Source organism: Papio anubis, chromosome 13, assembly GCF_008728515.1.
Source record: "Papio anubis isolate 15944 chromosome 13, Panubis1.0, whole genome shotgun sequence".
In the NCBI taxonomy this organism is placed as follows: Eukaryota; Metazoa; Chordata; class Mammalia; order Primates; family Cercopithecidae; genus Papio; species Papio anubis.
This window is the reverse complement of record NC_044988.1, coordinates 65,360,624-65,380,199: the sequence shown is the minus strand read 5'-3', so window position 1 is coordinate 65,380,199 and position 19,576 is coordinate 65,360,624. Positions and strand designations below refer to the sequence as shown.

The 19,576-nt window shown below is 34.2% G+C and overlaps 1 protein-coding gene across 8 annotated transcripts in view; it reads right to left on the bottom strand.

Moving 5' to 3' along the window:
* The window catches only part of ZCCHC7 (zinc finger CCHC-type containing 7), a 273,707-nt gene that overhangs the window by 12,181 nt on the left and 241,950 nt on the right, over positions 1–19,576 (bottom strand). For all 8 annotated transcript variants that reach the window (XM_009188484.4, XM_003911488.5, XM_031654330.1 and 5 more), the window contains exon 6: positions 19,295–19,330. In XM_009188484.4, coding sequence (XP_009186748.1) covers positions 19,295–19,330 — 36 coding nt within the window. The remainder of the gene's footprint in view (positions 1–19,294; positions 19,331–19,576) is intronic.

The following is a 19,576-nucleotide window of genomic DNA, read 5'->3' as shown; positions in this document are numbered from 1 at the left end:
TTGCAAAAAACAAAAACAAAACCCAAACCCAAACCAAACTAAACCAAAACAAAAAAAACTACTTCAAACACCTTTACTTTCAGCTCTTATTCCCTAAAATGAGAAACTGTAGCAAAACAATAACCTCAACAATCTTTTCTACTGAAAACAATAAATGAAAGCTACACAAAATGGAATTTACAACCTCAGGTATTATCAACTGGGATATAATAAAAATAACAAGGGTTTTATATTCTGCAATTAAAAATGGGGTTCATAAATTAAGACTAGCTAGAAGTCATTAAACAGAGTTTTTTTGTTTTTTTTTTTTTGAGATGGAGTCATGCTCTGTCATTCAGGCTGCAGCACAGTGGCACGATCTCGGCGTACTGCAACCTCACCCTCCTGGGTTCAAGTGATTCTCCTGCCCCAGCCTTCAGAGTAGCTGGGATTATAGGCACATGCCAGCACACCTGGCTAATTTTTGTATTTTTAGTAGAGATGGGTTTTTGCCATGTTGGCCAGGCTGGTCTTGAGCTCCTGACCTCAAGTGATCCACCTACCTCAGCCTCCCAAAATGCTGGGATTACAGGCGTAAGCCACCACGCCCGGCCTAAACAGAGTTTTAACAGGTATGCATATAAGCCGTGTATCACTTATTGCAGTGGTTCACAAATTTCTTCACATAGAACACTGTGAAAACATGAAATTATTAAGCAGAAATGATTTTCCACCCACAAAGACAGCTATATATTATTTGATGTGACATCAAATTGCAGCCACAAGCATACATGGCTTAAGAGAAATAAAAACAAAAGAGATGGTGTCATAGATGTGAAGGTAGAATGGATGTTTCAAGGAAGAAACCATTAAAAGCTACTGATGGGTTATACAAGATGAAGACTATGAAATCCACTGGACTTAGTAAACAGGAAGTTGTTGGCAAATAGAGAAACTATTGTGAGTAGTTTCTTTTGAGGGGTAGAGATACAAGCCAGATTGTAATGGATTTATTATAAGTAGAAAGCTGCTGAAGAACAGAACATAGATGACTTTTCCAAGAAATGAGGTTGTGTATCCAAGAAGGGAAGGGGACAAGTAGAGCAGAATACAAGTCGAAGGATGCCTCCATCAGTGAGATTTACCAGAGTGCTGGGCCCATGGCATGAGTGTATGCATGCATTCCTTCATTAATTTGTTCAAAAAATAATTATTGAGTGCTTAATACATGCCAGACATTGTTCTAAAATCAGGTAACTGAGAAGTGAGCAAGATAAAAATCATTGCTCACCTCTCTAGTGGTGGAAGATAAACAGAGTCAATAATATACAAACATACAAAATATTAGCAAAAAATAGTATGCAAACAATTAAAAGAGTTATGTGAATGAGAATCACTAGTGGTGACTTAGATTGACTTTTTTGGGGAAGCCTCAACCAGGATGGTCCTTTCTTATAACAAGAAAATCCAGGTATGTGATGCCTGGGGAAACACCACTCTTGGCGTAAGGCATGGGGAACGAGTAGTACAAAGCCCTAAGGTAGGAACAAACTTACCATATTTGAGGATTTGAAAAAAATACCGGTAAATTTGGAAGTGGAGTAGGTGAAGGAAGAGTGAAAGAGGAGGTTCTAGACGACAGGGAGGGACTAGATCACTTAGGGCTTTATAAATCAGGATGAAGAATATCAGATTTGTTTTAAGTGGCATGGGATGCCCATGATGGGTTTGAAGCTAATGGTAGGCAATCAATAACTAGTTGGTAGCTGTCAGCAGGGATTGTGATGATAAAAAGGATCATCTACTCCCCAAATAATAAATGCTTTCTGAAAAGGTCTATGTTCACAATTTTTTCTATTTATGTTTGTTTGTGCAAATATAAGACATAACTTATCTTTTAATTTAATATTTTTAGGAGATGGGGGTCTTGCTATGCTGCTGAGGCTGGTCTCGAACTCCTGGACTCAAGCAATCTTCCTGCATTGGCCTCCAAAAGCACCAGGATTATAGAAGTGAACCACTGTGTCCAGCTGGTTTTACATTTTTTAATGGCTAAAATAATAATAATCACCACAGAATAGTTTGCAACACATGAAAATTATGTGAAATTCAAATTGTAGTGTTTATAAATATTTATTGGAACACAGGCACACACATTAGTTTACAAATTTTCTATGGTTGATTTCATGCTATAAGGATAGAGTTATAACAGAGACCATATGGCCTGCCAGGCTAAAATATTTACTACCTGGCTCTTTATAGAAAAAGTTTGCTAGGCCGGGCGCGGTGGCTCAAGCCTGTAATCCCAGCACTTTGGGAGGCCGAGACGGGCGGAGCACAAGGTCAGGAGATCGAGACCATCCTGGCTAACCCGGTGAAACCCCGTCTCTACTAAAAAAAAAATACAAAAAACTAGCCGGGCGAGGTGGCAGGCGCCTGTAGTCCCAGCTACTCTGGAGGCTGAGGCAGGAGAATGGCGTGAACCCGGGAGGCGGAGCTTGCAGTGAGCTGAGATCCGGCCACTGCACTCCAGCCTGGGCGACAGAGCGAGACTCCGTCTCAAAAAAAAAAAAAAAAAAAGAAAAAGTTTGCTGACCCATGACCTAGAACATAGGAAGTGCTCAATAAACAAACAGGTGGTGAATGAGTAGGTATTAAAGACTTCAAAAGAGAGTGGAAATAAGTTATGCACCAATAAAGGTGGCAAAAGTAGATACAAACACTGAAAATCTCTGCTACTAATTGAGGACACGAGAAAAAGTTTCATGGAATTTTTCTGAATTTATTTTATTGCCTAAATTTGAGGAAATAACAGGTAGTTCTCATGTATTTATCCCTTAGTAGGAATTTTTAATTCAAAGGTTACTGAGTTCCTACTTTGTACAACACATTGTAATAGACACCGTGAGGAATACGGAGATAATAGACAGAAGAGCAAATATAGTAAAGATTTTAAAAGACGAAAGCACTAGGAAGGCTGAGGCCTACAAAATGGAATTAAGTGTGCATCAAATACATATTTTCTACTAAAAAACTGCATCAGCACAATTTCTTCTAAGATGCTGTTAGGCCATAGCCTGAAAGAACAAATCATATGTCTTGCTGCTATAGAATGAATCCTAAATGAGTTATTTAGATTTTAAAGAATTAAATATTTTACAACCAATAACATGCACATGGCATACAATTCAAAAGACACTAAGAGATATGGTAAGAAGTCTGTCTCCCACTTCTGTTCTCACTCAGTTCCCCTTTCCTCAACAGCAACTACTATTACCAGATTCTTGTGTTCACAAAGACAGTACAGGCATATACAAGTGTGTGGATATGCGTATGTACTATATATGCACACACACATAATACAAAGAGATATATTTGGCTTATTCAAAGAAAAAGCATGAAGAAAAGGATTTTAAGGACTGGGGGCACTCAAGGGCAAAACTGGCAAACTCTTCCTAAGACCCAGATGTTCTGATAAAATTTAGTTATCAATGCATTTTGGGATTATGTTCTAATGTGGGCTCCACTATTTACTAGCTATGTGACCTTAGTCAAGTTATTTACATGGTTGTTCCTTCATTTTACTCATCTGTAAAATGGGGATAATAATAGTAAGAGTGCTCCCTCATTAACACTGCTGTGAGGCATAAATGAAACTTACTCATCTTACATAACAACCTATCAGTAAAACCTGACCAGGTGACCACTTCCTCTTGATACAGACTCTTCATTCAGCTTCCCAGACAACATGCTCTCCTAGTTTTCTTCCACTTCATCGGCTATTTCTTCTGCAGTCTCCTTTGTTGCTTTCTGTCCATCTCTCTGTCCAATTACACTGCAGTGCCCCAGGGTTCAGTCCTTAGACTGCTTTTCTTCTCTATTTAATCTGCTCTCATCTAACAGTATAGATTTACATTAACCTTTACCCTTGCCATTCTAAAATTCTATCTTCAGCCTTGATCTCTGTTAACTCTACACTCAAGTATCTCTACTAGAAAGTCTAACCGGCACCTCAAATTTAGTTAGTTAAAATCAAATTCTGTTCTTCCCCCACTCCAAATATGTTCCTCCCAAAATCTTTCCCATCTCATCGGCAACTTTATCCTTACAGTTGCTTAGGCCAAAAATGAACAACCTTAACGCGTCTCTTGCTTATACCTCATACCCAGCCCATCAGCAAAGCTTGTTGGCTCTGCAAATACATTCACCTCTTTCCACTCTAGCAGTACTGTCCTGGTTCAATTATTCAACTCTCGTTTGGATGATTACAAGAACATCATAACTGGTCTCTTTGCTTCTATCCCTGCCCTCTACAGCCTACTCTAAACATAAGATGATCCTTATAGCATGCAAATCAGAACATATCACTTTTCAGCTCAAAACTCTAATTAAAGTTTCTCATCTCAGAGTAAAAGCCAAAAACTTTACAATGGCCTGTAATTTTCATCTTCCCACCTCTCTAACCTCATCTCCTACTACTTTCCCTCACAGCAAGCCTGTCATGCTAGCCTTTTCACTGTTCTCTGAATACCCCAGACAAACTTCCACCTCAGCACTTTGCACAAGCTACTTGATCTGCCTGGATCACTCTTCTCCCAGATTTAACATGGTGCACTCCTTCACTTCCTTCAAGCCTTGGCTCAAATGTCATCTTCTCAGTAAGGCCTTCCTGACCTATTTAAAATGGCTAGCTCCCTCCAATCTGTACTCTCTATCCTGCTGCACTGCCATTTTATTTTAAAAAGACCAACCAACCAAACAAACAAACAAAACTCCCCATGGCACTTATCATATCTGATCTACTATAATTTTACTACCTATCCACTCCCAACTCCACCCCCAGGCTAGGAGAAAGTAAGTTCTGTGAGGGCAGGGATTTTTGTCTGGTTTTGTTCACTGCTGTACTTCAGCTCCTGGAATAGGGCCAGGCATATAGGAGTAGTTCAGTAAATATTAATGAATGAATAATGAGGTAATGCATAAGTAAAGCACATGGCCTATAGTAAGCATCCAATACAATTTAGCTATTGTTAATAAAAATTTGCATACTTTGGGAAACTATTAATTTTTTATGTCACTAAGGGAAAACCTATAAAATCATGCTTAAATATATTTAAAAGCTTGAATAAATTAATAATACAGCTTCCTTATTGTCTCCCCTTCTTCACACTGAGAATGTGGTATATACTCTGACAAAATCAGGAAAGAATTAGCAATGCAAAGTGAATAGGAACTCAGTCTTATAGTACCAGGAACAAAGAGATCCTTCTTAATCGAGATTTTGAAAGCATGTTTCATGTTGATACTTCTTATTTTAAAGGAATCTCAAATTTAACCCCTGAAAGAAATGTAAACATGTGGATGTTCATTCATCTGAATAATGTCACTAGTTAAAAACTTCCATTATTACTAATAAAAATAGCAACAGTATATTGTGCTATGAAATTCTAAACTGTTTCACAATAATTAATTAGTAAATGACATGACAAACGCTATCTACATACTCTCATTTTAATAAACTATCATGTACTAGGGCTTAATAGGAATGAAATCAGCCTAGATCTTACCTAATTAGAGAACATTTCTGTATTAGAATATAGTACTGAAAACTCAATAGTGGTTTCCAGTGGACAAGTTTTCATACTATGATCTAACAAAAATCTCTAAGCTATTTAAAGTGTTAGAATTAGAAATTTGTGACTCAATACTTACGCCTTGGAGCATGTCTTTATTTTTAATTAACAGTAAAGGTCCAATTTAAAGCAGAATGTGTCAACTGATTAGCTCTAAGTTCAGGGTTCTGTCATACATGCCTGTACTGCTGACAAAAAGTTAAATGCAAGGCAATGAATGTAATTTTTGTGAACTTTTTAAAGTCAAAAAATTTACCTAAAGACTTTGACCCAATGGATACCAAATTAACTACTTATAAAAGCAGGTCTTTTGTATTTCTTCTTTTTATTTTTTATTTTTTGTTACAGACATTTAAATAATCTATATTTGTAGGGTGATATCTTGGAGATTACTTTACTATCAATATATAGAAGTAATAACCTGGTAGATAGCATTACCTATGAAAGGTCCATCCCATCTGCTATTCTTGCTGAAAGCTTTTCATGCACCAGTAAACTCAGTAAATATCAGAAGATAAAGCATAAGCCTACCACGCCACGGATTTACTCCTAATGTCTCCTCAAAGTGCAGCCCGATGCAACGATTACAAATGATTTTCTTCTAATGTCATTTTACATAACCCTTTTTTCTGCATGAGTAGTTAGTGTGGAATGAATGAATGAATGCCATTAAAACAGTTAATCATTATCTGGGACACTGGCCTTACTCCCTTCACTACTAGGAATCTCCATGACAAAGGCCAAGAGCTAGAGTTGCCTCAGTGTCCTATTTCTAACAGTAATTTTTTATGCAAATGAACCTGCTGGGCATCTCCCTCTGTGACCTTCAGCTGCCCTTATCTAAACTGACTTTGATCCAATGAGGGCTTGCATCTAGCTGAAGCTCATTACTATATAGGATATGTAATCAATTTCACTAATTAAAGGGTATTTTCTATTCTGTGAATGCAAAATGGATTTATTTTTATAATCACACATATGCTTAAAGACTACACTATGTGTTTCTATTTATTAATCCAGTTTGCTATATGAACATATATTAAAAAGCAAATATATTAAATACCTGAGGTAAATGCATTCATAACCAAATGTAACACTGAGAAAAGTAGAGCTTGGCTCCAATCTTACTGACTAAATCACATGTGCATAAGCATCTCTTCAATCAATATGATTTTCATGTTTGAGAACAACCTTATTCTCTCATATTTCCAAATCAATTTATTCTTTCTATAAACTCACTAATAGGACAAGCTTTATCCCAATAGTCATGTATCTAAAAAACCTAACCCAAGTAATCAAATAGGACTTCTCAAGAAAATGTTACCCCAAACCAAAAGCTTGTCATCATATTCAAAGTCTATTCGTTGAGGTGACGTAATAGCATCATTTTGGAATTTGAGTAGAACAAAAGTTTAAATTTAAAATATACCTTTCTATTTCAAGATATTGCTTTTCTTTTCTTTTCTTTTCGAGACAGAATCTTACCCTGTCGCCTAGGGTGAAGTGCAGTGGTGTGATCTTGGCTTACTGCAACCTCCACCTCCTGGGTTCAAGCGATTCTCCTGCCTCAGCCTCCTGAGTAGCTGGGACTATAAGCACCCGCCACCACGCCTGGCTAATTTTTGTATTTTTAATAGAGATGGGATTTCACCATGTTGGCCAGGTTGGTCTCGAACTCCTGACCTCAAGTGATACACCTATCTCGGCCTCCCAAAGCACTGGGATCACAGGCGTAAGCCAACGCACCCAGCCAAGATACTGCTTTCTACTAGCTACTCTAGAAATCAGACATACTTTTCAAAATTTTTATTTCATTTTATAAAGAGTAGTCAGGGAAAGAAGAATGTATACTTTCCCTTTCCTTTGGGATTGTTTAAAATATGAACACCAACAGAATTGTAATTAGTATATATCCAAGGGGTAGGAGTGGGTCTGGAATATCTGGGGCCTAAAGGAATCAAATAAAGAAACCTAAAAGTTAGGCACACTGTTTTATAATGAACTGAATCAAAGCAGAGGCTGTGAGACAACAAAGATGATGCTGTATTACAAAAAAGCCAAAAACTGTTCCCTTTCCTCCCTTTAAGGTGTTTTTCTGAGTGGATCCTCACACCTAGGACCTGAACTCTAGGCCTACTTCAACTGTGGTTTTGGACAAAGTCTTCCATTTGTATACTGTTCTGGCAAATATTCACAGTATTAACTTCCCTTTCAGGAATACTAGGAGGAATTTTCTCCAAGCTAATGGCTTTAGAATTATTTTAAAATAGTGTTTCCTCTATGAAGTTTTTACAGCTTTTATTTTTTCTTCGTGAAAAAACAGAATTCCCTGTATTCTAGTGGACATTGTTACTAATTTTCCTCACATGTTAAAAATGGCATTAAAAGTACCATGTATATCATATATACATAATATTTTTATGTGTTTAAAAACTATGTCATGTACCCAACAGACTCCCAATCCATTGGGTAATTCCTTAATTAGGCAGATTTTTGAAACATGTATTATGTACACAACAGACCGGAACGCCTCCTTTGGAGCATTTTCTAGTCTATCGGGTGATTACATCATTAAGCCACACATGCTACGTAGAAAAAATCCTTATGAAAATTCATGAAAAAATGTACAGCCCATCATTAGCATGCAGCAGACATGTATGCTTTTGATATTTTCTCTGCTTAAAAAAAAAAAAACAAAAAAAAACAACTACATGAAGTAATTAGTCCAGGTCATGAAAACATGGGAAATGTACCAGACACTGGTGAAAATAGTGAAAATAAAAATAGTAAAAAAAAATGCATCTCTCATGGTTTACCTGAGAGTAATTTGCCTTACTGGAAAAAAGATTCTTAAAGAGTGTTCATTTGAACTGCAGAATAATGTGTGTTGCTTTAGTTATTTGATATTTCCTGTATCTCTGTAACTTCCTCCCTACTTCTCTTTCAGATACACTGAAATTTTAAAAACCAATGGGTTGAAAGGTTGCGGATGATCAATCATTCAAGGCCTTGCACTACTTTATGTTTGTATACTTATGTCTTCATTTTATGTAGTCAAGAGTGCAAGGAATTACATAATTGTATCTTTTTCAGTAAATCAAAACTACATTAAAGTAATGTAAATAGATATAAAATGTTGGTATAACTTCCAATAGTGAAAGGGTTATATCTTCACAACATTAACCACTATGCAAAATCTAAAATATAATATATTTGAAGACTAAAAACAAGCATGAGTTTTATAAAAATGAGCTATTAAGCTTTTTAATTTATAACCTTTCTTTGTGTAAATGGGACACTCCCCCTGTCAAAACAACCCCACCAACAAAAAGAAAACCTCAGTAAGCAGAGAACAATGAACATATGCAACACAGTAAGGATCAGAGTAATTCACTTCCTGAATGCTCCAAATCTTTGTGGCTTAAAAAGCATCCCAATTTTCTCTAAAGGTAGTAGCATTTATTCATTGGGCCATAGCTAATTTTACATGGAATGCAAAAATGTTAGTTTAAGTTTAATATACCACCCTATTTAAATATTTCCAATGTAGCTCTCAAACTGCAGAGCTATCCCTCTGTCTATTTTAATTTTAAAGTAAGTTAGCAAAGGCTTCCTTCTTAATCCCCAGAGACTACCTACATAGTGACACAAACGCACAAATTTATGACAGCAACATAAATGCTCTTCTGAAGTAATGTGCAACATTAAGTGAAAATCGTTTCCTGGAAAGATATTATAGGTATCTATATTTTATTTGCCATCTTAAACATATCTGAGTCTTTATGGCCTTATTTTAAAAATGTATTTCCTTTTTATATTTCCTGGTGCAAATGGACTGCATAAATAAGCAATGTGCTATGAGGCTTCAGACCAGCCGATAAAACCTTTCAATTTTCATGCCAGCTTCTTCTTTTGTAATTCAAATCCGCCTGGAAACTGGCAGCTCTGAAAACTGAAACAAGCACTGCCACAAATACCTTGTAATGCTATCGACCTTGTCTGCCCATGCAGTGAGAAAGGGGGATGCGTATGTGTCTGCAGCCATCCAGATAACACAACTCATTTTTTTTGGGGGGGTGGGTGGGTGGGATGGGGTGGGGATAACAGAAGCCAGCCCCAGACTGTGCACCAAAAGCAGTCATTACCAGGCAAGCTGGAGAATAAGTCTCTTCAAAATACACAGTGCATTTAAAAACCATATATGAGGCTGAGCCACTGCTGTCATTACCAATTTTAATTTAGCTCCTTCAGTTTGCCAGCCAGATAAACTCTTTAGTGCTGTTTTTTAATCTATTTGCCACATTTTATGTTTAAGATTATAGTAATATGGACAGAAGAAGGAATCACTTTTAGGGGAAATAAAGAAATAGATCCGCTTATCGGCACCCATCAGAAAGTTCATTAATCAGCCAGGCTTTGTGCCCTCTAAATTGAAAGGTTAAATAATCCTCTCAGGAATATTTCTCGGCCCCTCCGCCAATTGTCCGGAGAGGAGCTGCCATTCATAGCATGCGGGATCGGTGACAGGGTATCTTACCACTGTTTGGACCCCAAACAATGATGGACAAATGGCTTCGTTTACAAAGAAACCATTTAGTACGTGGATGGAGAAGGACCACAAGCTTTGATGCAGGATGGAGGGATGAAGGCATGGAGACAGGATGTAGGGTGAAGGGACAGAAAAGAACACATAAATGTGTAAATCTATGGACATTTTATCTGAATGTTTATTGGGTTAGACTATAAAGCATAGGAATCACACTAATACACGTCTTCCAACCATACGAAATGCTTAACATATTCAAATCTGCTTCTATATTTTGCATGTGATTGTACATGAACCTCAACAAAAAATTATAGAATAACAGAATCATAGCTCTATTATGTTTATTAGCTAATACACGGGGGATCCAAATAAACCCCAAGATTTTCATTTTTACCATAACTCCACATGACTTACAACATATGGCCCTCCCACCACCTGCCATCCCAACTCTGCTTATTCCACTGTAATACTCTTAACCATGGGTCACAAAGGCAGGGAATTCCACAGCTGCAAGGACCTGTTAGAAGGGGGAAGTAATGTTCTTTTGCTTTTACAATACGTTCCATCTTAGCCTCTGCTTGTCTTAAAACAAGGAGCAAGCATGAAATAGGAATGCTCTTTGAAAGAATACAAATTGCATGTACTGATAAAGTGCTTAAGTTTGAGTTGCCTTTTTCACTGGACCTATCTGAGAATACAGTTGGAAGTCTGCAGAACTGACCCAGCTCTTATATCACTACATTTTGCTAGGAAATCAGGCTGGTTTTTGGCATTAATCATGTGAAGGCATAAAGTAGTTTTACCTGAAGTGCAAAAAACTGATACGCTATTTTGTTTCATTTCTTATCTGATTAACATAAGCCCTCTATCCCTAGCAGAAAGTATTCTAATTGGGGTATGTTTATGTTTGGGTGAATTTTTCAATTTCATATTATTCTCATCATTTGTATAGAGAGCAAATATTTATATAATTTATTTGCTTATGATAGAGAACTATATTCAGATGGCACTGAAGTTATCACTTAAGAATCATACATTTATTAATATATATTTTCAAAGTGATATTGCATTTTTCTGATACATATTTTATACAGTCATTTTCATTAGGAAAGGAAGTAGCCTAAATGGAAAAGAATAAGACAAGTATAAATTATTAGAAAATGAAAACTGAGGAAACAATTTTGTCAACAAAAGATTCACTTCAATAAACATAAGAAGGAAACATTCTTAGGAGACAGAGTAAAGAGGTCCTTAGGAATCTCCTAAGGTTGGGCAGAAGGCATTATAATAATCTGAGTTTGGGACGTCAGTCCAGAGGCCACCTCTACAGGTCTAAGATGCCTTTGGGTTTGCCATAGTACAGCTTGCATAGTGTTTAACATGCTCTATCTGTCAGGTATTGTACTTTACATTTATCATCTCATCATATACTTACAAAAATCCTACACGGCATTACCCCCATTTTTCAGATGAAGAAATTGAGGACTTTAGAAGTTAAATATTTTAACTATGTTTGCACATTTAGTATATGAGGAAAGACTCAGACTCTGAACCACAGTCCAGTCCCAAAGCTGGCATTCTTTTCTCTACTATGATTAAAAAAAAAATGCTACCTAGTAATTTCCTCAGAAATTTGCTTGCCCTTCTGGCCCAATTGTATAGCACAGTTTTCTAAGGACTTTGGTAAAAACAGGGAGGAAATGTACAACTGTAAACAAAGGAAATGTGAGAGAGCCAAGAAAACAAAATTGATATTGTATAAACAAAGTTAAGACACAACCCAAAACTTAGTTCTCCTAACTGAGTAAGAATGTGAGGTAATCCACAAATCAATATAAAGGAACATATTTATGTAAAATGGATGCATTACAAAATTGTAAAGATGATCTTATAATTTATCAAATTGATTCAGTTCTACATGATTATTGAAAAATGAATGAAAATTATCTAGTAGCTTTATTACCAGTTGATACACACATGTGCATTCCTTTTACAAAGCTAATACAAATTTCTAAACACTCATTTTAAATAATTCTTGTTTTGAAATGTGAGCTATCTATGTACTGGTGTACCAATTAAGGTGAAGTTCTAATTTAATCCCAAAGACATTAAACATTTTTTTTGTTAAATGCTTTCTAAAGAGGTAACATATTTCTTCATTTGTTTTCGGTATTTCTTAAACACCAGAGCTGTTGGTCTTGGAGGACCATTGCACCAACCTCAAAATAGCTGGAAGAAAATACTTATAAATGTACCAAAAAAACCCCACACATAACTCCCTTGAATTTCTGATATATAGGGATCAAATGACTAATAAATTTTAAGTCTAAAATCTGACTGATTTTTAACAATAATTCATTAACTTTTAGTCACTGAAAAGACTGTGCTTTTGAAAACTTAAACTTAAGTTTATCACCACAACTTATATCATAACATAAAATATAACACTATTTCAGAGAGACTGTTCATGTTAACAAGTCAAGGAATCTTTTTAGGAGTCTTTTCCTGCAGATTATTCAAATGATTGATCCAAACCCTTAAAGGTTATGGTTGATTATGATTGTAACTAATTGATTCCTAAATACTTAAGACCTTTAGGAATTACGGTAATCTACCATGTTACTCACATGCATGACTACCAAAATGAATGTCTAATACAAATATCATTGGTCTAGTATATTTTATCTACATTTACTGTTGCACTGAAATGTCCAGAAAAGACTATGGCAAGTATGATCACTTGGAATATAATTAATAAATGGCATGAAACACCTGTTCAAAGCACATATGCGAAATAATCACTTGAATATGCTAAAGTTATCTACATAATACTTCTACACTCTTTATGTGTACGTAACATGACAAAGAATTGGCATCGCTCAACACTTAAGATTTTAAAACTATAATTTATTATGCAGTTACTGTACAATGATAAACTATTAATTTTGGAAAATCTAAGACTATTTGTTTATATTTATATTCATTTTTGTTGTAATAGGGTCACTCTTTCAAAGTGCAGAGTTACAAGTAAAAAGAAATGTAGCTTTGCCCCTGAGCAAGGATGACACGCAAATTCATGAAGTGTTCCATTAATTTTTTTAAAGAAAGAAATGTAATTTTCTTTGAGATTATATGAATACTGTGGGTTTTAAAAAGGATTTTTGAAGTGTGTTATATATGTTAAAATAAGAAGCACTTAGAAATGAAATTTAATTACCACAGTATTTAATAATCAAGAATAAACTGCCCCTATAATGACTAACTATAATTCCTTTTTAAGTAATGCCGAACACACGACGAAGAGAGGAAAGGGTAATAAAAAAAAAAAAAGTCCAAACGTGATGCTCCATTTGTCATCCTCAGGATAAACATTTGTTAACAGATAAGAAAACAGATGACCACAACAAGTACTTCTTTACATTTTTAAAACAGAAGTACAACTTTAAGTCCATATGAGAAATAGTTAAGTCCTAAACATACTGGTCTTTGCCCCTAGCCACTAGGGGCAGGATTAAAAAGCACAGGGACTTTTTCCGTCAAATAAAGAAAGGAAGTCACTATTTATAGTAGAACTTCAGATTCAATTATTTGATTATTGAACAACATCTAATATCTAAAAATATGAGCCAAATTCATGATGACTAATGAGTAGGTCATTAAAGATATTTAGAAGATGGCAAAAGCACAGCTGCTTCTATGCCAAAACATTTATGATAAATCTTTCTTAAATTGTGTGAAGGCTGCATACTTCTCATTGCTTAATTATCTGAAACACTTAAATCTACATTAGGATTACCATCATAAAGTACTTGATATTATCTAAATATATTAATGCAAGGAAAAAACTGCAAAATATGCCATATTGATTTCCCATTTAAACCAAATTAGTATTTGCATTAAAATACTGAAAATCAAGTAACTTCAAACTTCAGAACTGAAGGAGTGAACACTTCAGTATTTCTTTGTAAAGAAGAAAATACTAAGGTTCTCTCAAGTGCTCCAATAAATATAAATTACACCTAAATCTAAATCATCTTATTCTATCTCCATTCAAAAATAAATATGCATACATACAATTTCTAAGTATCTGTGGAAATGTTATGTGAGGAAAAATAACATATGCATTTATAATTCACAAAGTTCATTTTTCCCCCTTTCCTTTACAGTAGCTTTAGAAAATTGCTTTTTGATGATTTAGCAAATTGTATTTATTTTTAAAAGAATCTCATTTATTGAGATTGATAATTCCAGGTTTCATTTGCTTTGAAATTGCATTTTCCAATGATAAGTTCTGGGAAAATGTGGTTCCACATGCCAGTGAAATAAAGATTAAAAAAAAAATCAGTTGACTTACTCTGTAAATGTAGTAATTTATCGTTCCTACTAAACTCAAAATATGAGAAGATTGAAGTAAAAATTATTAGGATAATTTTAACAGCAATTTATTTAAGAACAAGACAAGTATTTAAATAACATAAAACTATTCATATAAATTTTGTATTTGAAATATCTTTAAAAATTTTAGTCATTCTCCAAATGTATTTTCTATCTCTGTTATCAGAGATGGACTATTACAAGTTATTGATGCTTATTAAAAAAAAAAAAATCTTGTTATTCAGACACCAAGAAACTCAAAAGATAAACCAGTCTGATTTATTTTGTAGTACTATAATGGAAAGATGGCCCTGAAGCACTACAAAAGAGTCATGTGCCTTCTGAATGATCAGAGCACAATCACATTCACCTCAGTAGTATTTAGTACTAACGGCATTTTAAATGAAAACTAAACCTCTGACAATTTGACAGAGATGTAATGTCTCAATAGCAACACCTGGTCAATCAAAACATTAAAACAGCAATACCAGATACAGAGGAAAAAAAAACTGTAATTTACACAAGAGTATTTCTGGTTCTTGAGGAAGTGGGCAAAGTGAGTTGAACTACCAAAACAAAAGCTTCCAAAATGAACTTATAATGTATTAGCTTATGAAAGGCTATGTGTTAGGCCTCAAAAATGGTACCAGTAAAAATGGTGCTTAGATAACTCCAAAATCTAATTTTGGGGTTATTTAGCATTTTATAAGACAACAATATGTAACCAGTTCTATTATCTTAAACACACCAAAGCGCACACAGAGAAAAACAGACCTATCACTTGATATCTACTGTGTGGATGGGGTTATTATGGTTTTTACAGATCTGCTTATGTAGCCAAGGACCTCTCAGAAAGATATTTAGGAATCCCAACATATATCCAATTAACCTCGAAAAGAAATGATTCTGGCTGACTTTTTGAATCTCTTCATTTCACATTTTAAGTTATTTTAAAAGAAAAACATTCCATATTAGCATTAGGCAATTAGAAAATTATCTATCCTATCTTACATCACAATCTCAGGATAAAGGCTTTTGCATAGATACAGTCTCAGAACCAAAACCACCCTCTTATTCCTTCTGGACTGTAAAACATAGTTCTAGAGTTAAACCCAAATCTGTTGACATTTAGGGGTACCCACTATGTAGTATGGCATAGAATGCTTTAGAGAATAACATTCTCACTCAGTATAAAACTCCAAACTGTGAAAACACAAAAAATACATTTCTAAATGGGTATTTCCAGGTAAGGACAGAAAACTAAGTGGCAAAATGAAATGTAATATTGTTACTTACGGTTTATAAGATATACTCTGACAAACTGTGGCCGTAAGCCTTTACTAGGCCAGAAAGGAAGGCAAGCACACTCACTTCTCTACTCTTCTCCATTTCCCAGATAACAAATATTCTATTTTTTGAAGTGTAAATTCTAGGCATTCAAAATATTATAGATAAAAAAACAAGGCTTAATTCTTCTAAAGCAGTTACATATGCTTCCTGCTTAAATCTTCAGTTGAAATAAAAGGCAGTAGGGTTTGAAATACATTTTAACAATGCACACAAAGAAATCAAATGCAAAATTAAACATAAAAGATGCATTGTGCTTTTCGGTTCTTAACACATACAGCCCTCAAATAGCAAACTCCTGGTTACTTTTTAAAGTAGATTAAAAACAAGATTAACCAAATGTCCAACTCATGTCAAATCATAGCCTCTACTAGTTAAAAATTCTGTTGGTTGTAAAACTCTGTTGGTGGCCATATTGGCCCAGGATTTTTAATATAAATGAGAGTAGAAATGACAGGGGGTGGGGGAAGGGACATTCTTTCTTGAATAGTTAAAGAGGGAAAATTTTTATCTAGAATTAGTTATTTGAAAGATGAAAAAGAACATTAAAAGTCAGCCTCTACAAAAATCTGAAAATGTAGCAGAAATGAAAATACAAGAAGTTATATTATTAAACATTTAAAAACATTCTAAACATTTTTGAAGGAGGTAAAAATATTAACTATTTGAGGAAATTATGTAATTGTTAAATAAAAACAATATTTTTTTCTTTTTTTATGGTCTCCAAATTGATAAAGACATTAAATTATATAATTTTAGAATCATTAAAACATAAAAAGATGGTGTCATCAGATGGTTGTTAGAATATGGACGTTTGTGTGTATGTAGTCTTTTTAGTTTTATTAGCATGCACCCTTTAGAATGACAGTCTTTAGCTTTTATTAATGTAGTCAAGTCTAGCTGATTAAAAAGCTATTATATTCATATACAGGTTGTTGAAGATATTTCATTTTATTTTTCTTGAAGTTGTTGAAAATAGTGAACACTTCTATAACTTTCTTCTTGGTTCTGAAAGTGTTTTAAAGAATTTTTTATTTGGAATATTTCAGAAGTCCACTAGTAACACTCAACTACACCACATTTCTTATATGTTTGAGAAACAATATTCTATTTAACCTACAGACTTTTTTGATTTTTAAAGAAAATGATTCCTGGGTGAACATTAACTTACTATTAAAATTTAAGTTGCTCTATAAATGATCTTCTAGTTGGGAGGCACATAAAAGCAACTGTAAAGCTCCCAAATATAAACATTTCCAAACTGGATACTAATCACATTCCCCCTCATTTGGGATAAGAAATCTGACAATTTTGGTTAGAAAAAATAATTAATCAATGCTTAAGTGCAGAAAGCTCCAGAGTTTTAAGCAGACTGGTTGAAATGAATAAGTAGTAATAATTCTAACCAAGGCTTCATTACTTGGTCATTGCGCTGACTGACTCAACATTCATGTGTGAGGGCTACTAGGAGTCAATAGATGGCAGTCCATCGCCTAGTAAAAGAGCTGAAGATGACTAAAATCACCATGCATCTTGTTTTTATTCAAGGTTGAATATTCCTTCATTGCATACATTTGGATATTGTCCATATACTGATAATTTAAATACTTAACTATTTTATTTTAGAGACACTGATATATGCACAACTTCATAAACACGTTAGTTTTATATTTATACTTGCATAGTAAACTCATTATTAATTTCAACTTGATAATTTATAAACTGTGATGGCAACTTCAATATTATTTTTTAAAAATTAACCAGGATTCCAGATTGGAACAAAGTTTTCAAATTGAATTTGTTATACCTATAAATAGAATATATTGTAATTCTTTAAAAAGTAAATTTATTTTGTTTTCATTTATTTTTTCCTAATGATTCTTTTTAAAATTTATGTTTCTGAACAGCTAAAATATTAAGCAAACCATCAAATATCTGTTATATTGAAACAAATTTTTACCCTTTAACTACAGGTATATAAAAGAACACAGGTGTAAATAATCAAAAGAGCAGCTTTAAAATCATACTTCCTACACTTCAAGATTGGAATTGTTTAAATTAAGGGAAAAGCTGAAATAAATGCAATCTCAAATCTACAAGGGTATTACTTTATACGGTTACAAAGAGTAGCTCTGTGATCTCGAAAAGTGTAACACATATAATTAGATTCTAATTAAGTTTAGGCTGTAAGGATTTCACTATGTTAGGATTAAAAACTGCTATATAAGCACAAACTTAATGTATTCAGATGAATTACATCTGTAACATATATGTGTAACATACATGGGTATGTATATATTTTTGGGTGTAACATGTTAACAAATCCTAATTTGAGATTTGAGGAATACTTGAGGAGTTACAGCTTTCTACTGAAAATCTTTAAATAAATTAAATGGTAATCACAAAGTGTGAAAACAAATCACCTTATATAATTTATGGCCTCTTGGGCCTGTAACAGACAGACAGGTAGTTTGAGTCTACTTGTTGGTTTACTTTTATTTCCCTAAGGAGAATGATAAGAAGAAAGTCATGTTTTGAAAGAACTTTGCCCTTTGTATTTTTACAAGCTGTCTTTGTGTAAACAAAACTTTGAAATATGCTAAACCTTAAGAAACAATGTTTAACAACTTTTAATTAATATATATTATGTTATATAACTGTAATAACTAAAAGAATAATGGTCTGTTGCTTCGCACAACATATTTAATACAGTAAAAGAAGTGAGTAGTAAGGCTATGGTGAATTATTGAAATGATTTAAGCTGAACAACATTAAAAGTAAACTGAATTCATAATATTGAGCACCAGTCAATTAGATTCTCTAGCAAACTATATTTTCTGCTTCTACTTAGCCTAAAATCATAATAAAAGGAAACCAGGAATTGAATCATTTGAATGGTATTAAGCAGATATTTATACATTTTGAATAAGTCAAGAAGGGCTTAAGGATATGACAGTTGAATTATTCTATATGAAATATACACTAAGCTTTTTCTAGGTTCATTGAAAAAGATGAGTAACTGTTTCAGTAAAGGCAATTGAAGATACTGTGGACTGAATGCTTGTGGACTGTGGATAACACAACATTTAAAGACACTGGATTATTATTCTTTAAGGCTCCCAGTATACTTTTACCCTTTAGTTTAATGAATACAGTCTGGAAGACTAAGAGATACCATGATGTAATCATTAAATGATGTGAGTAATAAAAAAATCAAATTCTTTTAAGAACAGGAAGATAGGGTAGGGGGCAGTGGAAAAGAGAAAAAGTATATTATTGCTTTCTCAGTACAAAAACTCTTCAGATGTTTATTATCTTCCAGCAGAAGATGCTTGTCTATATTTTATGGTCAGCAGTTCAGAGAAGGGTAAATAGGCTAGGTCTTGGGGAAAATAAAAAAGGTGTTTCTACTCACCGTTAGGTGATACTGCCTCCAGATTTCTGTGCAAGCCTGGAAAATAAAAATATTGATCAGCTGGGAGCATGAAACAAGGTACTTTACAGCCTGTTGGTTTTGGCATAACCCAGCATCCACCGGTGTCGGTCACAGGAAAATAAGAAGCTTAACAGAAAGGGTCTGCATTTCAGCTTCAAAAACCTGGCTAGACAGTTTAATTGAATTTTACACTGGTTTAACACACTCCCTGCCATTGTCAGAAAGCCAGTAACAAAGTTTTCTCTCTCTTTTTCTTTTCAG